This window comes from Fundulus heteroclitus, chromosome 16 (genome assembly GCF_011125445.2).
Source record: "Fundulus heteroclitus isolate FHET01 chromosome 16, MU-UCD_Fhet_4.1, whole genome shotgun sequence".
Taxonomy (NCBI): domain Eukaryota; kingdom Metazoa; phylum Chordata; class Actinopteri; order Cyprinodontiformes; family Fundulidae; genus Fundulus; species Fundulus heteroclitus.
Window position 1 is genome coordinate 32,779,617 of NC_046376.1, and position 24,338 is coordinate 32,803,954.

At 39.5% G+C, this 24,338-nt stretch overlaps 1 protein-coding gene across 3 annotated transcripts; it reads right to left on the minus strand.

Moving 5' to 3' along the window:
• Positions 1–277: 277 nt before the first annotated feature.
• tnnt1 (troponin T type 1 (skeletal, slow)) lies at positions 278–24,338 on the minus strand. Of its 3 annotated transcripts, none has more exons than XM_021312831.2 (14): positions 24,253–24,338; positions 19,185–19,218; positions 19,071–19,084; positions 18,913–18,984; positions 18,764–18,781; positions 12,908–12,926; positions 12,749–12,809; positions 12,097–12,213; positions 11,918–11,995; positions 5,241–5,354; positions 5,049–5,158; positions 4,516–4,606; positions 600–640; positions 278–501 (listed from the first exon to the last, which is right to left on the minus strand). In XM_021312831.2, the coding sequence occupies exons 2-14, from the start codon at positions 19,214–19,216 to the stop codon at positions 462–464; spliced, it is 807 nt and encodes a 268-aa protein (XP_021168506.1). In that variant the 5' UTR covers positions 19,217–19,218; positions 24,253–24,338; the 3' UTR covers positions 278–461. The 3 variants fall into 3 exon arrangements, with proteins under 3 accessions (XP_021168506.1, XP_012711867.1, XP_036004417.1); XM_012856413.3 differs by having other exon boundaries at positions 12,908–12,929; positions 24,253–24,334; XM_036148524.1 differs by lacking the exon at positions 24,253–24,338 and having other exon boundaries at positions 12,908–12,929; positions 19,185–19,231.

The window sequence follows — 24,338 nt, forward strand, 5'->3', positions numbered from 1 at the left end:
ATCACACACAAGGGGACACTACATACTTTTCTGCTGAAATTTTAAGGAAACTGGTTGCATCTGTTTTTTAATTCTTTCTTTCTTTTCCCTCTTTTGTGTCAGTCTCTGTTCCTTACCCCTGGAAAAATGCTACACATATCTAATGCAAGGTCAGAATGTGAACCAGTTATAGCAGATGAGGAAATAAAACAATGTGCTTCAGTTCTTTCCTCTATTATGCCACCCTAGAAATGCAAAGTATGAGTTTTAACACAAGGAGCTCACAAAACCACAATTCAAACGTAGTGGATGGACTTTTTATTTCAGACAGTAGCATTAAGTTACACCACATCCTATCCACAACAACCAATGGGACAAATGCTGACTGTGAAGAAGAAATGTTCCGTTTTCTAAGGTCCAAGCCTCTCCTAGCTCAGTCTTTCCAACAGCTTCCCGCCATCTCTGGTTTGGTTAGTCTGGCCTTACTTCCAGCGACCGCCCACCTTCCCCTTGACTTTTTTACTGAGGGAGGGAAGAAGGACAGAAAAAGATGAGTAATAAAGGATGCCGGGACCTCAAGAACCGCAAAATGAAATGTTTTATATTTTTCATCTACTTACAACTTCTGAGCATGTTGGATTCTGTTCAGTAACACAGTGATCTGTGGGGTATAAATAAATTCTTCATAACAATGGCTGGTTATTATCAGACTTGAATTAAAGCTCAACTGGTTCAATTACAGGGACGCATGGGATTTATTGGGATTTCATTTAGATAGACCAACACAAAATATGTGTACCAGGTAAGGAAGATGACATGTTTTTTAAAGCTGGATTTAACTGGGCCATTCTAACTCTTGAGTGTGCGTTAAGGGTGAAAGTTATCTGTTAATGAGTTAATCTGAAGTTTGATCTTATCAGTTGACTAATGATTAATTGATAACCGGGAACCTTCTTGAAAGCCTAAGTTTTCTCTTGTATCAAGAGGGCCTTTCCATAACATTAAGGCCTATTTTTCTTTTACAAGCTGAATCTTAAAAAGAAACATCATTATACTTATTGTGCCACCTGCAATGTTCCCCCTTAATTATCATGTGTCTGAGCATTCATTGGACCTCTGTGAGCAACATCACATGTGCACACTGAGGCTGCTACCTGTCCAAAACCTGAGATTATAACACGTTACATGGCTTACTAGAAGAGTCAAATTACAGCAATAATTTCTTTTAGATTACTTAGTTTAGATATAACTGATTTAACCTGATAACATAAAAAAGATAAAAATTTTGAATTTCTTTTTAGCTGTATAGTATGTTTTATGCCAGATTAAGGGTCCTGCTAAGGAACAACCGAGAGACATGTAAATCTTTCAGAGTTCAAATTTCATTGCTATTAAATTATTCACAATTTCTGCAATGAGATTTAGCACAAGCGTGTGGTACTGTCCAGCCTCGCTTCTGTCAGCCTGCCCCAGGGCAGCTGTGGCTACTAACATAGCTCACCACCGTCAGGGTGTGAATGTCTGCATGAATGGGTGAATGACTGATTGGGGTCGTTGGCCTTGATAAAGAACTACACCACAAGTACAGGCCATTTATATATCTTGCTATAGTCCTCAGGCATGCACTCATAAAATAAGAAACGTATAAATAAAAACAAAGGTAGAACAAGAAGGCTGGTCTGAAACCAGCAGAAGCCATCACTGCAAAGGACTCCAACTGCAGCTGATAACACCAGCGGAGCACCAGCGCTCCAGAAACAAACAGCAGGTGTAGCGCCAAAAAAAAAAAACTGCTTGAAAAATGGCACTTATGATCTCAGATAAGCAGATCCCAAAAGCACAGCCACACAAACAGCTGACATGCATCAGGAGTAACAAAGACACACACCGCAGCCTGCCCAACTAGAAAGGCGTCAGCCCCACCCATCAATCAGTGCTCTGATCAGTACCTGCCACACACAGAGTGGGACTGTGGATCACCGTCTCACCAGAATTGCAAAATGGTACAAAATAACTTAGTTTATTATTATTTTGTTATTTTGTTTAAAGTTCAGCTTAGATTTTATTTTCTAGCTGTATACATTTGCTCTGCATGTTAAATCCAGATGCAGTGCCCGACTGCGCATGCGCACAGCTTTGAGGGAACAGTGACCTGCATTACATGCTGACTGATTAAGCAAAGAATTGTGGTTTTCTCAAACCATTAATTAAACGTAGACCTATTTATAAAATATAACCAAACAGGAACATATCAGATTTCAGCGCTTATTGGCATGATGTCTTTTTCTAACATATATATATATATATATATATATATATATATATATATATATATATATATATATATATATATATATATATATATATATATTTAAAATCATTTTATTAATTTTTTTGCATAATGCCCTCCACTTTTCTGCCAAAATTTTGTTGTCGTCTGAGCATACCTGTGAGTTTTGGTTGAGAAGCTGACGCTGCCCTGGCATGCAGTACTGCTGAATTTCAAAATTTAGGTGGTAACTTGAGGAGCTTGTCGAGCATTTAGATTTAAAAACAGAACCACGTAAAGTGCATTTTGCATCTTTGTCATCATTAAACAGTAAAATATTTCCAGACCGGACTCCAGTTGGACCGTTCCTGTTCTGGCATGCCTGCACCATGAACACATTTTGCTACTACAGTGCAGTGTTGCCAGATCTTGATAGAGAAACAAGAGACCAGCTCTATTAAAACAAGCCCAAAAGAAGACCAACAAGTTATGTATTTCCAGTATGAGCATGGGGACAGATACTTTAGCCGGCTCATGCTGTGCGAACAGGTCTATTGATAGCTTCTGTAGCTCGGTGCAATTAATCTAGACATAGATGGAGATCTATGCCTGAATTTGTTTGGCTCTGTGTGAGAAAATGGGCTTTGACCACACATGATCTGATGACTGTCAAGTGGGAATGTTTTCCTATGAACCAAAGGGGGGCCCAGAAGAAAACAGTTGGGAACCACTGAGTTATGGGGAGGATGTGTTCATGCTGATGTCCAAAGTTAACTTTCTGCTACACATAGCATTTAGATGTCTTTTGGCTTTAAGTGTTTGACGTATCCCCTATTACCATTTAGACAGACTGGTCCAAATAATATAATAAAAAGTAAACACATTGATCCATCTGCTGTGTTTCTTGGTCTTCATGATGCGGTTTGTCCCGTTCTCTAATAAACCTCTGAGAGAAATTAAGGCCTAGTTCACAAATAGCAAGTTTTTTTTTTTTTAAAGAAATATTTCTCATATTTCCCACACCGTTTTTAAAAATAATCACATACACATGGGAGATTTTTTAGAAAAGTTTTCATCCACACCAACCCATAGAAATATGGCACTGAGCGTTTTTTTTCTTTTATATACACCAGGAGCATAGTGTACCGCAAAACTAAAACCTTTGTCAGCCAATCAGAACCCTTCAAAACAACCATGACATCCTGTTAGGAATGAATCATAGCTCTGTGGGGTTAAGCTTGTGGACAGATAAGAATATAGTTAAAAAAAATTTAAGACAATGTCGATTTTAACTCTACCATAAGGCCAAGTGTGTAAACAATGGCATGTATGACGCAGTGCAGGAATATTTGTTGCAGACCGTGATGCGGAGGACATTAATATCCATCTTTTCAGGTACACACGCAGGCTCAAAACCAGAGTGTTTATGAATCTCCACTTTGGCCAGAGTTTTTAGGACCATTCGTTTTAAGGGATGTATAACACCGTTTATGTGTGGATAAAATAGTTGTTTTTCCCAGATATCCTGCTACGTGTGGACTAGGCCTGACAGACATGTGGACTATATTTACTAAATAGATAATTTCTGTAAGCAGTTGGTTGCATTGGGTTCCATTCAGGGGTATCCAAGTAAACAGGAGTTGAGCCCCAATTAGATTTTTATTTCTTTCTGCTTCGTTATTATGTGCTAATTGATCTCCCACAATACACCACTCTATGTTCGTCTGTCACTTAAAATCCCACTAAAATACAGGGAAGTTTTTGGCTGACAATGTAGAAAAGTTGATTGCGAGTAGCTTTGGAAGGTATTTTAAATTGGATACTATTAAGCTCTTCTGTAGTGTTCCTAAGCATTTAAACATGTTTCTTTTTTTAATCACCTAAGATTGAACAGAAAAGATGCACTTAGCCTTTGATTTAATTTAACCAGGAGGAAGAACCAAAATCCTGTGGGTCAGAAACTTAAGTCTGAATACTTGAGAAATGTTTTCCCAATAGGTCTCAAACCTTTGTTTCAAATCTTAGGAAGGCAATTAGGTAAATACTTAAACTACAGAAAATAAATTAGGTGTACTTTAAGATAAGTCACAGCTCACGTTATGCCCTTCATCTTTAACCCATTGGGTTTGTTGGGTAAGTGTATATCTTGCTCCCAGTAAACTCAGCATTTTATTCATGTCCGAAAAGCATGAAAATGTGTTGTTTAAGCTCTGCCCACCTTCTTCCCTTCATGGAGTACGAAACAGGATTAGGTTGTAAAAACCCACCTCATATTTCTGGTGTTTCATGTGCTCCATGAAGTCAAATTTCTCTGATTCCAGCTGGTAGATCCAGTTCCACATCTCTTGGGCCCGATTCCTGAGAAATGCATAGATACATCACACCATAGATCAAAAGTGTAGTGAATGGGAATAATTCAGTCCAGATTTGAGCTGCTATGATGATGCCTGCCAGGAAATTCCAGGTTTTATGGCATGGTTTTTAGTAGACGGTAGTTGGATGGGCTTGCTCGGTTTTAGGGAACTTGGTGAAGATTGCTGGGGCCTCAGTCAGTCACTACGAGGTTGGTCATCTGTGTTGCTAGGATATAAATATAATATAATATAATATAAATATAAAGACGTTTTGTTTTGCCCTGTCACTGGGACTACTCTTTAGCTGGTTTGTTGGAGAGCAGCCAGTTCATTTCGCTGGCTTCTATCTCTCTATAAAAGGGATATGACCCTTTCTTTAAGTGTTCGTCTTCTCCCCCACACCCAAATGAAATGGAGCCCTTGGTGAAGACTCTTGTGGGACTCACTTTAGACCATCCTCCCTCATGTTTTCGATCCCTAAAGGCTGCCGTCTGTCTGCCAGTGTCTTCCTTTTGATCTCTCTGCCTGTCAGCCGCTTGCTCTTCCTCGATTCAGTCTAAAGCAGAATTCAACAGTAAACAGTCACCCTCTGCATCATAATCTTTCCATCATTGCCCAGCTGAGAACAAGGTACTAACCTTGGCCAGGAAGCCTCCAAAATTGGCTCCCATCCCAGACAGCACTTTCTTCTTCTTTGCGTCATCATCTGCCTTCTTTTTGGCCTCCTCTTCCTCCTTTCTGTGACGCTCCTCCTGCAAGGATGAGGAATAAAGTACAGATGAGGTGTTTCCTCTGAACATTTATTGGATTGCCATTAAAAGAAAGCACATGTAACTGTCTGGCACATGTTGATTAAGTATATCCAATAGACATTGCCAGAGTTTGCACACTCCTCAAACCTTCTTCTAATTTTGTCCCATTCCAACCACAAACTTCTATGTATGTTAATGGGGGTTTATTTAATGGACCAACACAAATACGCAATTAAATGTAAAGCATAAAAAAATTATACATGATTTTCAAAACTTTTTTTACAAAAAACAGTCTGAAAAGTTGCCATGTGATGGACTGGTGACCAGTCCAAGGTGCCTCTCTCCCAATGAATACTGGAGATAGACACCAGCCACCCTGTGACCCTGCATGGATAAGAGGGTATAGGTAATGGATGGATGGAGATCTGAAAAGTGTGGTGTGTTTGTATTCATCCTCACAGAGTTGATACTTTGTAGAGCCACCCTCTGCTGCAGTCAAAATGGCAAGTCTTTTGAGGAGTGACTGTAAAAGGTCAGACCATTTAGAGATTGAAGTTTCCAACCATTCTTCTTTGCATAATACAGTGGTGTGAAAAGAATTTTGTCCCCTTCCTCATTTCTTACGTTTTTACATGTTTGTCAAACTTAAGTGTTTCAAAACATCAAACAAATTTAAACATTTGTCAAAAAAAAAACACAAATAAACGCAGAATGTATTTTTTAAATTAAGATTTTTATCATTAAGAGGTGAAAAAAAAAACAATCCAAACCTACAAGGCCCTGTGAGGCAAAGTGATTGGCTACTACACCTAATAACTGATTGGGCTGTCCTTAGCAGCAACAACAACTGCAGTCAAGCGTTTGCGATAACTTGCAATGAGTCTTTTGCAGTGCTATGGGGAGATTTTGGTCCTCTTTGATCCACATCTTTGCAGAATTATTGAAATTCAGCCACACTGGAGGATTTTTGCAAAACAAACTGTCTTTTTACGTTCATGCCAAGGCATCTCAATAGGATTCAGGTCAGGACTTTGACTAGGCCACTACAAAGTTTTTCTTTTGTTTTTGTTCAGCCATCTAGAGGTGGACTTGTTGGTGTGTTTTGGATCATCGTCCTGCTGCAGAACCCAAGTTTGTTTCAACTTGAGGTCATGAACAGAAGGCCAGACACTCCTTCACGATGTTTTGGAAGACAGCAGAATTCATGGTTCCGTTTATCACAGCAAGTCTTTCAGGTCCTGCAGCAGCAAAACAGTCCCAGATCATCACACTACCACCATCATATTTTACTGTTGCCATGATGTTAGGTCTTGTCACTGGCCTGGCGTAGTTACGGTACGCTGACCTTGCCCCCCCAAACAAATGTGGCTATTTAATGCATCCTGCACAAACTCTCTCTACTCCACCCACTTATTTCTCTTTTCTTTCCAGCTTTAACTCACTCCAGTTTCTTTCCAGCTTTTCTTTTATTTCCTCCAAATTAGGAGAGGGCGTTTGGGTCTTTGCTTAATGCTAAATATCAAATTGAACCAATCTGACGTTGTACTATGCCACCTGTGACCTGCGGACCACACATCGCAATGGCTGTGTTTTATGGGGTAGAAAAAAAAAACTCCGACCACCATACGGTTCGGCCTGAGACAGAACGGCCGTCTGGGAACCCTGCCGAACCCCCCTATGGCCACCACACCCCTGGCAGTGTTGATTTTGGGACAAATGCCTTCTGAAAAGTTCAATCTTTGTCTCGTCAGTCCACAGAATATTTCCCTAAAAAGTTTTGGGGATCATCAAAATGTGTTCTGGACAAACCTTAATGTGTTTTGTTTTAGCTTAGCAGTGGTTTTCGCCTCGGACTTCTACCATGCAGGCCATGCAGGTCTTTTTCTTATGGTGGAGGAATGAACTCTGACCTTGACTGAGGCAAGTGAGGCTTACAGTTCTTTGGATGTTGTTGTGGGATCTCTTGTGACCTCTTGTTCTACGGCAGAGCGATAAAATTTGACCAAGGTGTTCTTTGACTGTTTCCTTCAAAGCAATAATGTGTTTCAGCAAGCAAAAGCACCGATGTAAAGGTGCGTTAAGGAACGGATTAACGGTTGGCAACACAAAGGATGCATTTCGAGCGATGCTAGAGGTGCATTTTGGATAAATAGAGCAAAGCAGAACTGCAAGCAGTCTTGTGGACATGCGTTTAGGGCAGGGGTCAGCAATCTTCTGTTGTCCTTGGCAGCAAGGCCTCAGTAAATCGTCTCCCCCTGAAATGTTTGTGATGTTTGTTTGTTTATGTTATGGTGATTGTACTAAAACAACAATTTCCCTCTGGGATTATTAAAGAATTTCCAATTCTGATTCTGAATCTGCAGCTCTGGAGCCGCATGTGGCTCTTTGAAGAAGAATAAATGCTGGCTGACTTTCTGCAGAGCAACATAAAGATGTCGAGGTGGCATTTTCAAATGCTGCTTTTTTGTAGTAAATTGCCCTGAGCTAGATGTGATGGAACGCAGACTGGCTTTGGTGGTTGAACTCAGAGGATAGATGGGAGAAATCTGGATGTGAAACATGGAAAAAAGCCCAACAAATTTGGAATATTGGATTTGTGATGTGGAGCCAGCGACAAAGGACTTTAAAGCTGACGAAAAAGTTGGTGCAGCTTGTTCTCATAACAAATAGTGTATTTGGACTACGCTTCCCCTTATCAAAGAACTCCCCTGGATTTTATGGTGAGAGGGCCCAGAATTGTTCCTCCAGCTCCCTCCTCCCCTGCGCATCCACAGAACGCATCTGTGGATGCGTTCAGAACTGTGCCGCTGGTTGATAAACTTTCCATCATGTCAAAGACAATGGCCCTCTGGACAGTGTTCATGGACAAACACAATATTCATTCACTCGCACACACACACACATTCGTGTAAGACCTACGGACCGAGGACCGAGTAAAAACACCTACAAAGTGAGGACCGGTAGTTCTGAGCTACTTAGAAAGATAAAGTTTTATTTTCTGTCACTAGGTGTCACCCACACACAATACACCACCTCAGATTTTGCAAAAGAATTAAATTACCAAAAAAGTTTTTTACCCTCAGTGTGAGGACCGAGGAGTTCAACCAACGTTTTTGACATTTTAAGTAATTGAGAAGTAAATGTACTTAAGATTTGAAAACAAACATGTTTTTTACGTTTTACTGATTAATGCACTGAAGAATAAACAGATGCTGTACTAAAAATGAAAGCTTGAGGTTGTGTGTGGCTCTGATTTTTTATTACCCCCTGATAAATGAATAATTTCAACTAAACAATCCATTGTACTTTGAATGTTTATTTTAGAAACAAAGCATTTTTTGTGGACATTAGCAGAGCCTAACAACTGTTGTTCCTAATCTGCAGCAAGTTGAGGGTCGGGGAGGGGTCACTCAGTGGTTGCTGGCTCTGACTTAAGTCTGAGATGTTTTTTTAAGTAAAAATAGCCATGACTGCACTCAGTTTTATTGTAGGGGCATATTGTTTAGGATCCTTTTGAGATTTTCTTTATAATTATTTTTAATTTAGTTATCATTGGTATAAAAATATTTTGTTTATATACAATAAACATGCTGTACTGTCCTAAAAAGCTCGTTTTGATTAATTTATAGACAAAGATTTGTGTCATAATTTTAACCAAGGCTGTCATAAATTTCATCATAACAGCAATTCTTCTTTTGACATATTTTAAACAGCAAACAAATCTACTGTCCAAAATGTTAAAACTCAGGATGCATGGTACCATTTGTAGGGAAAGAGTTGATAAAGAGTCTGGCTCATGCATGACATTTTAACTATATCCTACAGCCTGCAGAATGGTCCATCGCTGTGCTACACTGACATACCGGAAATGGGAGTGTGTTTGACCCTGCTGCTAAGGCTAGGAAGATCTGATTTGGGTGTGCGTGGTATTGTTGTCAAAAGCCTGATTAGACAAATAAAACGAGACCTCCTCTTTCTCCATAACCTGTTGGCAAGTGCCAGAACTCAACCCTATTATGACGAGTGAGGCCTTTCAGGCTTTCTATTAGGCATAGGTTGGAAGCAAATACTCTCTTTCATCACAAGCTTTAAAGCTATCCTTTTCTGGGGCTGAGTTGGGTGCAGCAATTGAACCCTAGGAACATGCACAGGAATTTGAATAGGGGTTCCATCAATGTCAGAGACATCTGTTGTCTGGCCTCTGAACCTGCCAGGAGCCGGTTGAAGGCTCCTTGCACCATAACTCTGGGCACCATAGCGTCACCAACCCATAGAAAATGACACTAGATCTAGGTCTTTTCCTGCTCAATGGTCCTCCCGAGAGTTCAGCAGCCTTAATGAGCTGAGCTTTCAGCCTGTCCCCAGCCCGTTAAGCCCATCATCCCCGCTGTTACTAGTTTGTTTTCATGTCTACCTGTTACCTGCTTCTCCAGGACTCTTCTGTCATCTACACATTGTTTAATTATATTACAAAAAATGTCAACATCATGTCTAGCTTGAATATCATGTTCCCTGTCTGAGCACTGAATAAGTCTGAAGGCATATAACTATTTTTATTTTTGCATAAAGCCGGAAAATACATATTTGGTTGATACTTATTCAATCTATGTTTTGCCTACACTATAAAACTTTTACTGCCTACATATTAAATAATAAACTGATCACTGAAAAAGGCATTCAGTCTGGTAAGATCTGTCCAATTTGGGTGCAGTGCCAAAAGAACACCTATAGGGGGAGCAGTAGAGAACCAGTTTGGTGGAAACCTGAGTGCAGTTGCAGAACTATACACTAGAGGGACCTAGTGAGTAGAGAATTATGAACTTTCCGACTCATTTCACATTAAAAATGAGGAACTTCATAAAAAACACAGAGTAACATCTATATGGCCAGTAGAGCTCATTACTATATGAAACAAAGTGAGGACCAGGAAAATGTCCTCAGTTCCCAAAATTGACCTCACTTTGTTGGTTAAAAACTAGTGATGGTCCTCACTCTGATGCAAGAACACACACACACACACACACACACACACACACACACACACACACACACACACACACACACACACACACACACACACACACACACACGCACACATGCACACATGCACACACACGACGCCCACAATCTACATGGACTTACATGCGACAAGTCTCCAATGTTAACCCCCTGCATAAATGTTGTCTCATCATATGTCCTTTTCTCGTGCTGATGTTTTTTGAATAGGATAAATTGTGAAATATGCCATTTTTCCTTCTCCCTTCCCAAATGTGGCTCCTATCTTTCTACAGAGTTAAAGGCAGCGCCCTATGGTAACCGTGTCAGGCGGTGTCCTCGGCAGCAAGGCCTCAGTCAATTGTTCCCCCGAAATGTTTGTGATGTATGTGATGTACGGTTGTACTGGAACTGTATTTTCCCTCCTGGATTATTAAAGTATTTCTGATTCTGATTCCGATACTCAGCCTATTAGTTTAGGTAGACGTATCAATGGCCACAACATAGTTCTCAGATTTTAATTCGGAAAAAGTGTCAAGAATCATGTTTCAGTTTCCTCCCATTTTGCAGCTACACTACCAAGTCTTGGTCTGTCACAGACAGTCCCCCAAAATATATTAAAGTTTATTGTTATAAGGTGTAACAATGAGCCAACGTCTGCATGTCAGATTGCATATTATTGTTTTAAAAATGCGTTAATAGAAAACAGTTAAACAACACATACTTACTGTCGCTTCATGCTTGCTCAGTATGAGGGATTGCAGCAAAGCCATGTACAATGCAGACGACTCTCCCTGTGGCTCTACGGTTCCCCAGGAGTGAATGCTGCTTGTCGGGACTTTGATGCAATCAACTGGTTTCCTTATATAGGACATTTTTGACCAATCTGTATAATTTGACCCAATCTGTATAATATGATTGAACTTGATTTTGTAAAGTGCCTTGAGATGACATGTTTCATGATTTGGCGCTATATAAATAAAATTGAATTGAATTGAATTATTATTGAAATGTGTTTAAGAAATTTTCAGTCTGTATTAGTTTGTAAATGTATGATTTTGTTTGCTCTTTGTCTAGAGTAAATAGTGTTGTATTTTGTATATTTGTTGCAACCCTAATAATAGCTTTTTCCCAGTTTAGGTTAATTTGTATTTAAACTGTTTGTCATTTGTTGTTCGTTGTTGGGGGTGTTGGTGGTTCTGTTTGGTAACACTGCTTGCTATAAATAAATAAATAAATAAATAAATAAATAAATACATAATAATAATAATAATAATAATAATAATAATAATAATAATAATAATAATAATAATAATAATGATAATAATAAAGAAGCTTTCACAGATGTTACTTTGCTTTGTTTTTCAATTGCTGTTTGGGTCCCACTACCATGGCTGTTTGACCAGTTTGACAAGCACGTGACATAACACAAGATGGGAAGAGGGACATCAATTGTTTTGCAAGGAACTGTACATTTGAAACGTAAACTGCAAGTGACAGGTAAACAAAGGATCTACTGTTCTAAACAGGTATGGAAGACAGTTACATGAAAACATGTGGGTCTTTACCGCAATCCTGTTCTGTCGGTCTTTCTCCTTTTCTGCTCTAACCCTCTGGATCTCAGCCCTCTCTGCTCGACGGTGCTCCTGGGGGAAATAACAATTAGCAATTAAAGCCTGTAGTCTCATTTGTATTCCAAAGAAATCTTGAGTTCTGACAGAAAACATTAATCTTAAAGTAATCTCACGATTCGCTCCTTGAGGCCAATAAGTTCCTCCTCATCCTTCTTCCTTTGCTCGAAGTGGGCATCAATCAGGGTGTGAAGTTCCAATAAGTCCTTTTCCATACGCTTTCTGTGGATGTCCTAGCAAAGTAATGAAAGAGACAACTTCTTACAGCTGATCTTTGCATGGACTTTACCTATACCTTGTTTAAATTTCAGCAACCTAAGTAATCCACATTAATAAGCCCATAAATGAAGCTATGTGAAATAAAATGGATTTCTTGCTGTGAATTTCATGTAAACCGCTACACTAAATATATTTTTGTTTGTTTAGAAGAAATGTTGACACATTCCATACCATCTTCCCCTGTCTTATATATCCTTTGCAGTAGGTTTCTGTTTTCGTACTCCGCTGCTAAAAAGGTATCACCTCTGTGCTGAATTCACAAAATTGTTAGGTTTTGTTTGCCTTTTTAACATACTGCATTACACCACAACAATAAAGACTGTTATACCTCCATCTACATGTCAGAAAGTGTTCATGTATGCCTAATCCACCACCAGACTGTAGAAAACGGATACAATTATTCAAAGTCCATCCCTTCCTCCAAGCTGTAACATTAGATGCTGTGAACATCATGACTCTCTTATCTCTGTTTTAATCTTCCAAACTTACGTCAAAATCCACTCTTTCTCCCTCAGGAATCTTTGGAGGAGCAAGTTGAGGCACAAGAGGCCTTTGAAAGAAAAAAACGACAACATTTAGTCAAAGGAAGTTCTGAGAACCACTGAAAGACAGATGTGAACACTTTGAGGCTACGGTGACACCGCGTACTTAGGCTTGGGGCGCTCCTCTTCTGTGGAGAAAAAAAGCAAAAATTACAGTCAAACCGAGAGTTTATTCCACATCTAAAGAACCACCAATTAGGGAAATAAATAAATACAATTAAATGCTGTTAAACAATTCATGAACCACTCTACAAATCCTTCCTCCTCAGACATCATATATTTATATGATGTCTGAGGAGGAAGGATTTGGAGATCGGATAGAAGTTAGTATACACCAATCATCTCTACCAGTGTCACAAATGTTTTGTAGAAATGTATTTGAACTGTTCTGTTTCCTGGATCAGAAGCTGATACAACACATCTAAACTTTAAAAACAAGATAACTTCAACTATTTAAGGGTCAAAATCGTGAAAACTGTAAATATATCCTTACAGTACACGCCCAGTCCCCCACTAATAGCTGGGTAAATGTCCCATGGCAAGTTGCTGGGAAATTTGTTGTGACCGTCTGATGTAAGTTACCTCTGTTTATTTGCAGTAGAAAAGAGAGAGCTCCTTGAAATTGATGCATTTCCTGGAAAAGAACAGTCTTAACCACAGTCCAGGAATTTTTAACAGGGTTGAGGTTCAGAGCATTACAAAAGGTGGAGTGTTTGAGGGCCCTGTTTTCTCAGCAGGGGCCAACTCAATTTGTGGGTGAGACGAAGGCGACAGATCAGCTGCCACTGTTGCTGTTTCTGGGCGGTTTGTTATAGTTATTAGCTATTGCTTCTCAGTCCATGATTACTTTTAAATAATCATGTTTTTACTGATGTTATTTCCGATGGCAGCTTGTGGCACTTGCAGAAGCAGCCATGGCTGCCAGAGGGTTTCAGGTGACAGTGGATGACAGACGGTGGCACGGAGGTGACAGATCAGCTGTTCTAGGGAAAGCTAACACCTATTTCACGTAAACGGTTTGTCATGCTTGCCTGTTAGTCATTAATTCCTTTTAAATAATGATGTATTTCATTTATATAATTTAATAAAGCTGACTTTATTTAAGATAGTACTATGTAACAAATAACACTGTGTGTGTAAAACGTCTTGAAAGGATAACAAGGAGACGTTCACAAACGCGTGGTTTATTATAGAGCATGGAGGAGCCGTGTGCACAGTGCACTGTATTTCACTCAGAGGAACCGCATTGCACAGGTCTCACTGTGAGTTGTATATCCCAGACTGAAAAATTTGAGTTTTTCTGTAATATAATTTCTGTCTAAAAGGTCTCTGTTCCACTCAGAGGGATTATATTTTATTGATCTTACTCAACACAATCCAGCCCACACTGAAAGCCCAACATTAACAAAACATACTTTTGGCAAAAACTATATTGTTGTTATGATTCTGGCCCTGTTGTCTGCGCTTTCCTCTGGTTTTGCTGTAATTAAGGCGATTCTATGGAGCTGTGATCCCTTCTGCTGAGGTGCAGTTAACTCCACAGCATCTTCTCTGAAGACCTGTGTCACACGTCTTCAGATGTCATGCAGTTACTGTTACCACTCAATTTAAAGCCACTGCATTTAGAAAAGTTTGACATAGATAGGTTTAATGACCTTAATTGCTCCACAGTCCATAGCTCAGTTTTATCCTTCATAGTTTGTCTGTGGCAATTAAATAGCTTTTGTTGTTTGTGAAAATGTTTTTTTATGACCTTCGCTTCAAGAGCTACAATTTAACAACAAATTTAATGTAAGGATTGCTTAACGGTAACCTAAGTCAGTATGCACATATCATAGGATGACATTTTGGATGACATGTTTCTCTATAGGCTACACATACTTGCTGCAGTTAATAGAGTGTACTAAGATCCTGTGACGACGCACTCTGAACACTGACTCAGATGCAGTATGCACTACTTTGGACACACCCAGCTGGATCACCTCCACTTATTTACTGTATAAATTGTCAAAGTCTGTGCCATAACAGCTCCTATAATTATTATGTGTGCTATGATAAATCACCATGTATTAGAATCAAAAGTACACTAATTTAAAATGTAAGTGAAACTGAATCTCATTTTGGTATTGCTGTTGTTAAAATTAGTTTTTTAGGCTGTGATCAAGTGGTTTCAACAGGCAGCAACATGTGCAAATAGAACACCAAGTCTGTAAAGGAAAATGACAGGTAAAGATGATTTCTGGGTCCAGACCCATATATACCCTCTGACACCTGTGGCGTCCTCTGGCATCTGATGCCGTCTTCGTGGTACCCTCCTTGAACATGCAAGGTGACGGAAACTCGGAGAAAAAGAACAACAGCGCACCTCCATATTATAGTGTAGCACTCCTTTAACCAACGCCTTTTCTCTTTGTAATATTTTGTAATAAAAAAAACCAAATGTACAAAGTCTATTTTTGTGGGTTCTGTGTTTCCCCATATAATTATTAGCATGAATGTTAACAGCATACGATATCCCTAAAAATTGAAGTATTGCTGTATTTAATAATTTTCTCCACACAAGTCATAATGTTACTAGGTTTCATATACAGTATATTCAAGATCCAAAATTTCTGGCTTTCAAGCTGGAAATATCAGTATAGAATCCCTTGAAATTAAGAATCTGACTGATTTAGTCAGAGGTGTTATGGCTGCAGTGGGTCTCTACCTTATTTTCCTTGTCGGGTTAGAGAAACAGGCCTTCTGCAGGTGGGATGCATTTCCCTGATTATAAACCTCCTTTTTTTTGGAGGGGGGGAGAGAGAAGTCTCTGTTTTGTTAGGTAAGTGTTGTGTTGGTGGTTTTGGCAACTCCATTTTAGACGACCCTGTTTATTATTTTAGTTTGTTATTTTTGGGCTGGACTCTGGGCTGAGGGCACCGCCGTGGTTTGCTGCCTGAGAGGTTTTTGACCTGGAAGGATTTGCTGCCAGCGGTATCTTGGTGCTTCAAGTGCCTTGGCTCTTGGAGGAAGGTCTGAAGACTAGGCTAAGGTTACGCAGGGTTCTGGTCACTCAGTTAGCTGCAGGAAAATGGAGATTTGCCATTTGTTTGTACAACTCATGCACTTCCTGACAGTGTTTGGTTACAGTGTTTGGTATTTTCTGACTAGTTTTGTAAGTTGGTAAGTTGGATTATTTTATTCAAAAATGGATACTGTGGGTTCTGTTTTTGTCTTCCCCAACTGTAGAGCTACTGGAAAAAAATTAAAAAGGAGCTGAACACTTTAAAATTGATTTTTGAAGCTGTTTTCTGAGATGTCTGTCTTAAGTGTCTCTCTTGTGTTTGTATTGTGACCTTTGGTGTTGTGGAGAGGTTAGCTACTTGGGGTTGGATCACATCTTGTGTTGCTGGCTCTTTGAAGCAGTAACTTTTGAGTGTGGTGGTGGACCATGATCCTTTTTGTTGGTGTGACTCTCCACATTTTGTTGGTCACTTGTGTGTTTAGGTGACTTGTTGACGTGGTAACTTGTGGTTTTAAACCACTTGGTGTGTGTGACCATTTGTGTTGTGGTGTCAACAGTTCTTAGTTGGTTTGGATTATTAGTTGCCACTTGTGGTATTGTGTGGTAACTTCGTGTAATAATCCATTTGACTGTTGTGCTCCCTTTTTGGGTCACATGTTGCCATCATCTAAGTCATTTGTGTTTTGTCTTAATGGGTGTTTTTTTTTTTTTTTTTTTTTTTTACATCAGGTTAATTGGTTTTTCAACAACTTGGAATGAGTTTTGTTTCAATTGTTTAGCTCCTTCTGGTGACTCCTTCTGCTCCTTTGATTTCAGTTATGGCTGCAGTGGGTCTCTACCTTATTTTCCTTGGGTCCATTCTTCGTACGTCGCTAACTCAGTTAGCTGGATTTGATTGTTGACGATTTGGCATGATCTTGGATCGTTTGGATCTTCGAAAGACTTCCTGCACTTGTTGTCATAGCAACATGGGCGCCAGCTTAAACCTGCTCCAGAGCAGGCTTATTTCATGTAAACAGTATTAGATCGCATGGTGCTATGACAGATGGGAAGTCTGTCATAGCCATGTCCATTTTTATGACTGCAACCTGTTGCGGAAGGTGCAAGAATAATTTTAGAGCTTTTCGAATTAATCGTGTGTTGTGCAAAAGACAGGATCCTTTAGAGCAGCGCGACAGTGTAATTGTCGAGAGATTTTTCTTGGTGGCTGTTATAAACAGACAAACACATCATTCAACAGTGGCTTTTAAAGAGGAAAAAGTGGTGTTAGAGCCATAAATAGAAAATATTTAAGTTATTTGTATGATGGTTTGCTTTTTATTTTTATCATATTCAGTAAGAAGATTTGTTTGGGCCATTTTATTGTGAAGTTTAGTTTTACTTTGAAAGGCTTGCTTCCTGTCGAGCCGTATATTGTAGTAGAAAAAAACTATGGATGGATTATTTAGACACGGAGCAATACAGTTTTACCGTGTAAACTGTGTATGACTTGGAAAAGGAAGAACTTTATTTTTTATAGATAAATAATTTTTTGTTAAAAATCCCAGTTTGCACGTGTTCTTTACTTCCCGTGTCTAAGGAATGACACCGAAATTTGGATCCCCTGACATAACAAGTGCCTTTTTAAAATAAAGTATATTAATTAAAGGCTGCCATTTTGTAGAATATTCTTGTTTTTCACTTTTACTTGTTCCCATGTTCTAGTGGGTCCTGTGGAGGCTCTGATATAAAAGAACAAAGTAAATATGAAATTATTAAAATGAAAAAATTCATACTGTAGAAAGTGATAGAAACATATACCATGGACAGTATTTACGCATTAATTTGTCAGCTGCTTTTTGCCAGCCCTTTCTCCTGGCTTTAACAGATTTTGAGCTGTTCCCTGTCGTTTTAATTAATGACTCAAATTCGGTATAACCTTCCATTAAAAGCTTTTGTTCTGCTGGGAGAAAAACTGTGGGCGTTCTTTGGCCATGCTGAGCAGCCAATAGCAGCGCTGCTGATCATTGTTTCTACTATCGATACATTTCCCCTTTTAAACAAACGCATGAACGCGCAGTTGTCTCAGCCATACTAATCGTAAACAACAGGTGTGTTCGAAGAACCCAATTAGCCGGATCATGATTAGCCGGATGAAATCATCTTGGATGTGTCATTTGATCTCGGATGTTTTAAGCAACGTACGAAGAACGGACCCCTGGTCGGGTTAGAGAAACAGGCCTTCTGCGGGTGGGATGCATTTCCCTGATTAGTGCGCTGCTGCTTTAAACCTGCTATGCTTGCAGCAGAGGAGAGGCTCTCTTCCTGCTCTCCCTCCTCAGATCCCCATTTGGTTTGGTTTTATTCGGTTTGTAGCTTGTCTTATGGTTGGGTTTTTTTAGGTTTGTTTTGCATTTGCTTATTTCTGGTTAGTTATGGTTTCTTATTTCAGGTATTCTCTCTTTGGGCTTTTATTTCTTTAGTATAATTTTATAAAATTCAGTTTTAATTTAACCAGAAAATCCTTGTGTGGTCTCCTTGTAATGTTATTCCACCAAATGAGCCTGGTAGACGTAACAGAGGTTTAGCAGCAAACCCATCCTTATGTCTTTCAATCAGTGGCACTAGTGGTAATGTACAACACCTCCATGTAAACACATTTCCCCTTGAAAATAACGTGGAGAGAAACATCCATCCATCCATATATTTATATATTTAAACAATTTAACATGTTCAGAAACAGATACTGTGAAACAATAATTATACCACTGATTAATTGAGATACTTTCAAACCACCAAAAGTATAAATAAATTATTTTTATCTACAACTTTCACTACATTTTATAGACACAGAAGCCATATCAGATACTAAATTCAGGTTTGCACATAATCAAACATGCAGGTTGGGTTGTATGTCTTTGCTTTCCTTAAAAACACACATTTTATTATGTTTGTGTTGTGAGGTGGGATTTGGCTTACCTTGGTATTCTTGCTGTTCTGATCATTTGGATCAACACAGTGACACCCAAAGAGAAAGCAGGATAAATATTTTTAACACAAGAGAGGGGATTTCTCGTTTATATGCACAATTTCAACATATTTTTAAAACACAGAATTGAAATATATACCTCCTCCATCTTCCTCAACTTGTTCAGCCTCCTCTTCCTCCTCACGCTCAGGTTCCTGCTCCTCCTCAACTTCTGGTCAGATATAAAACACAGAGTTCAGCTGTTTTTTTTCTGTGGCAGAAAAGCAATGGAAAACATGAATTTAACTTTGAACTTACCCTCTACCTCCTCCCTGCAGAGAGGTGTTAAAAAAGAGGCGGAAACACATTGAGTGACAACACTTCATGAGTTCATTTGAATGAAGATAGATTAAGTAAAATAGTTCCACTCACTCATAGTCAAATTCCTCTTCAGCGTCTGACATGGCTGGAATATAAATAAATAAATGACAGTGATTTAAAAAAAAAAAAAATTCCTTTTGGTATTTGGAATAAAGAAAGCATATAAAACTTTGTGTTGTGTGTGAACATTACAGGCTTAGCTTTTATTACCAGGGAGAGACACAGAACAAACAACCAAACAAGAACACACTCATACCCAGGAGGAATTTAGCAAGACCAATTAAAAACAGTTGTGTTTTTGCGCTTTGGAAGCAGGATACCTAGAGAAAACTCACATGTGCAAAATCAATGAAGAAACACCCAAGAACTTCTTTTTATCGAAGCAACAGTGCCACCAACCGCACTGCCAAGCAGCCAGGTATAGCATGGTTTACTACTTAATGGTTTACTACTTAAAATAAGTTAGTGCAACTGTAATGTATAGTAAGTCTAGCTCTAGACTCAGAAAATGCCTTTTAGATACATTAGATAATACCAGCAAGTTTCTTAGGGATCATATTTTAATAATGCATTAGGGAGGGCAGCTGCCTAGTGCAACAGCCCAGGCTATTAGTTACACAGTGCCTGGCAATAGTACTCATACCACTTGAACTTTGCCGTCTTTTGCAAACTGTAACATGTTTCTACCCAGGATTGCCCTGTGTCTCACCCCATTTATCTTCTCATCAACTCCAACGAGTTTCCTAAAGCAAAACACACCCGTAACATGAGGGCGCCACCATGTTTCACTATAAGGATGGTGTTATTTGACTGGTGAGGAGTTTTAGTTTTCTGTCACATGAGGTATTTGGCATGAAGGTTTAGAGAGTATGTTTCCTCGAAGACTCCCGTCCCTAAAATAATATGAAACAGCAGATACAGCAACAGGACACTCCATTGTATCTAACGGTGCATTGCTTGGTACATATGAAAGGACAGTAGCAACATAACTCTGCCTACTGTCAGCTTAGAAACAGGAGTGAGTCATGCAGACGATATTTTACACTATCCTGAGATTAATCACTTTGAAGAGAGGGACAAACAGGGAGATGGATTTGGCTTTAAACTGTCCATCCGAGCTGCCATTGTTCTGACATAGAACCTCACACAGATAGACGTCCTCCCAGGATGTGGGCTGCTGACACCTTCCTGGCTTGGGGACATAGAAGACTGATGAGGTGTCAACAGGTGAGAATGTAACAGAGGGGTCAAACACACGGAGACCATAAACGATTGTGTTTCTGTCACTTCTCTGCCTGCCATATTCCCACCCACCCCGGTTCATCCTGCTTCCAAGTGATGTGTTCACTTGATATAATTTAATGTTTGTTACTGGTCTCCCAACCAGTGACCATTTCGTTGTGTTTATGATGTTTTTATGTTTTCATGTGAAGCACTCTGAGCTGTCTTGCTGCTGAAATGTGCTACACAAATAAGCTTGGCATAAATTACAAGGGAAGAAAAGAATCTGCACTTGGCTTTGACAGGGAAACAAAAAACAAAATAGATTTTCTATTTCAGTTGAATTAAAAACGGACACTTCCATAACAATACTTGATTCTCAGCTGGACGCGATCACCTGTTTGCTGACAGACAATCTATAATGAGTTTAGCGTATTGATGGCAGATGGCATTTTTTACAATGAGCCCAAAAAATATAGTTTGTCAAATAAAGCATTTTGTGTGTGCGGGTATTCTTATTTAGGCTTATGTTGCCATAACTGGTCTCCCGATAATTTTCTGCACCCCTGGTTTTTGTGCTCAGGCAGAACCTGGAGCAGCCATGTGACTGCACCATTAAACCAAAGATTAGATTAAGCTTTGATGACAGCTCTGCTCTCTCTTTCCTCTGCCAGCTGTCATACACGATCAAATAGCCTGGTGTAACGCTGCTTTCGGCAGCACATCGGTAACCTAAATCTGCTGCTGATGATCTGTTGCCAGTCTCTGAGTGTACACAAGAACGGAGGTCTGTAAAGTAGTCAGCTACAGCTTCCATAGAGAATGTGTGCCCTTTTTTAAGATTTGTTTGCTAAAACTCAATGGTTAAAGTGACTTGCAAAAGTTTTTGCAAAAAAGTTTTCAACCCCCCCCCCCCCCCCCCCGCCACCTTCCAAACTGCTTTTTTAAATGCCTTCTGTGATGGATGTGCACAAAATAGTCTAGGTTGGTGAAATGGAATGAGCACATGTAACATAATTTTAAAAGACAAAACTGAAAATTGCCATGTTAACATGTGTCCACCCCCTTTGCTATGAGGCCTCTAAATGCCATTTTGTGCAACAGACTACTGTCAAAAGTGATATGATTAGTGAAATTAAGTCTACCTGTGTGTAATCTAAGAGTAACACGTCCGGTCAGTATAAACACACCTTTCCTGAAAGGCCCAGAGGCTGCTGCACCACTGAGCAAGAAGCATCAGACCATGAAGACCAAGGAACTCTCCAGACAAGTCAGGGACTAAGTTGGTGAGGAGTACAAGTCAGGGTGGGATAAACCAACTATCTAAATATTTGATGTTCCCCAGGAGCACCATCAAATCCATCATGTTCAGATGGAAGGCATATGGTACCACAACAAACCAACCAAAGGAGGACTGTCCAGCAGAACTCACAGACCAGGATGGCATTGACCAGAGAGGCAGCACAGATACCGCAGGTAACCATGAAGGAGCTGCAGAGCTCCACAGCAGAGACTGGAGAACCTGTCCATAGGACCACAATAAGCCGTACACTCCATTGAGCTGGACTTAATGGTGGAGTGGACAGAAAAGCAAGACTCACTTAAAATCCTTGAATAAAGAAATCAAGAGTGGAAAGAGGGAGGGTGTGGGAAAAATGTCAGGAAAGATGAATGAGAGGAGAGCATTTCGTCCCTTCTGTTGACACAACTGGAAGCTGCACGTTTGGAGCGAAACTGGGAGAGGGACAAGGGCTGAAAAAACCCCCATGGGATTTGGGGATAGCATCGTGTTCCAGGGGGGAGACGGGTAGAAGTCTTAGCGGTCAAGGACAAAGGTTTGTGTGAGTATAAATGTCCAGCAGGCACCACTAAGCTGGCTGTTAAAGAGAAGCCACTGTGTGATACTATTAGGCTCTAGATGAAAGACAAAACGCTGTTGGGAAATCTAAATATTAAGCATAATATTTTAAAAGTTGAAAACATTCCAAACTGTTTGCAGTCAGCTTAAAGCTTTGGACCGCTGCCAGCTCCATGGTGAGGATGTCAGCTCTTGTTCAGCTGTTACTGAGGGGAGGGGGCTGTGTGGGCGGGAGGAACAAAACACAACACGGGGCTAAGGTCGGGATGGAAACAATAAATGTATCACTTTCTAAACTGTTCATTGAGAAATGATCTGCCCAAGCCAGAGTAAACCACAGATTGTTATCTTTTGCACTGACAAGAGATAAACACAAAGTAACACTCAGTTTTGTAAAGCCTAATACGCAGAAAATTGTACCAGGAAAAGTTTCCTCTGGATGTTTGTCATGGTTTTGATCTGTGTTCTAGTTGTTCTCTTTTTATTCACTACATCAGACTTTTAAATTATATATTAATAGTTTTGAAGTACTTTTTCTTTGAACTTGTACCTGTTTTCTTCAGTGGACTCTGGATTCTGAATTTTAGCACATTCCACCAACTGACCTGAGTACCAAAGGCCCGTCACAGTCATTAATCACACATTCCTTTATAGATGAAATTACGATATTAGTTTCTATAAAATAAAACAAAGTTTTAAATAATGATTTTGCACAACAGTTGAGTCCTAAATTTGCTCCTAACAACATTAGAGATGGTTATTACATTTCCAAAACATGTTTTAAATGCTGTGCCAGTAATATAACAATAATGTAATAACCTATTTCAAGTTGTCAAGTTATTAAATTATTGGCTTCATTAGATTTAAAATGGCAAATAAAAAAAATAACAGTTAACATTCTTATTTTTGATGGGTGTCGTATTATTGGCTGTTTTAAATCTGGCAATTTTATGTCAGGTGCATCCCCAGTGAGCAGTCTGATAAATCCAAGTATTCCATAATAATCTAAATGCTTATCTCCCTTTACAATGACATCCACAGTGAAAGAGAGACTGTGTTGGATGGTTCAGGGTCTGGTCTGTCTCTGCCAAGTACCTTAAGCTGTTCATACAGATCTGGAGTTGTCACCAGGAGAGCTGTGCAAAAAGCTGCTGATACATGTTCAACGCAAAGCGCTTTGAAGTTTAAAAAGCAAAATCTTTTTTTCTGTTCATCTCTCACCACACTCACTGGAACTGCACTGAAATACGTCCAAATTATTAATGAGTCACATCAAAACATAGAGTGTACATGCTAACAACATACGCCTAGCACTGAAGGGACCTGGACCTTTCCTTGGACCCCAATCTTTTGCCGAATGCGAACAAGACAGATTTTTCACGTTGATCATCTGCCGTTGGTCACTTGGACATTTTGCCTCTCTCTCACAAACAATTCACGCTGACAAAGCAGCAAAATCCCCCCCCATCTTGTTTTACCGCATCATCAAATAGGAGGAGCGTCTCTCCGCTTACCGGTTCCTCCTGTCTGTCCAATTTACAATGGTGGACCTTCATTTTATAGAGCAAGTCACAGTGCTAAGTATTGGGGGCATAAATTGGGAAATCCAAATTATAATATTACCCTGTCTATGAGTTGTTTTGTTTGTATATCCCCCCCGACAAGACAGTTTTCTTTATTCACAAGCTATATCTCGCTTTTTTTTCTTGCTGTGTCTTTAGCTGCGTGAGATTTTTAGAAATTATGTCCTTGTCTTATGATGAAAGATGGTTTTGGAATTGATTCACCAGCACACAGTCTTAGATTGAATAAAGTAAAATAAAATGTCAGCAGAGTGGCCTCTCATTTCTAATGAACATACTGTACATCCAAGTGTTAGTGTGTTAAAGCTTATGCTACATTTGTCTTATAGAGTAGAGAGAATAGTACAGAGCACTAAATCTCAGCAAGGTATAGTGATGGCTGATGCTTCTGAAAAATCAGCAAAATCCATCATCAGTCATCACAAAAGCTATTAGATGTAATTAAAGATGGACATACCTGGATAAAAGAGTGGTAGCAGCACACACAGGAGACACACTGATGGACAGGGACACAAAGGATGTCCAACGCACAGACTGACAGAT

What these genes read in the sequence shown, in the direction of transcription:
- tnnt1 (XM_012856413.3), bottom strand. Translation starts at nt 19,216, where the DNA reads ATGTCAGACGCTGAAGAGGAATTTGACTATGA. An exon ending in GAGGAGCGCCCCAAGCCTAA is followed by an intron (nt 12,810 to 12,907) that starts GTACGCGGTGTC and finishes TTTCTTTCAAAG; the next exon opens with GCCTCTTGTGCCTCAACTTG. An exon ending in ACCGACAGAACAGGATTGCG is followed by an intron (nt 5,355 to 11,917) that starts GTAAAGACCCAC and finishes TCATCCTTGCAG; the next exon opens with GAGGAGCGTCACAGAAAGGA.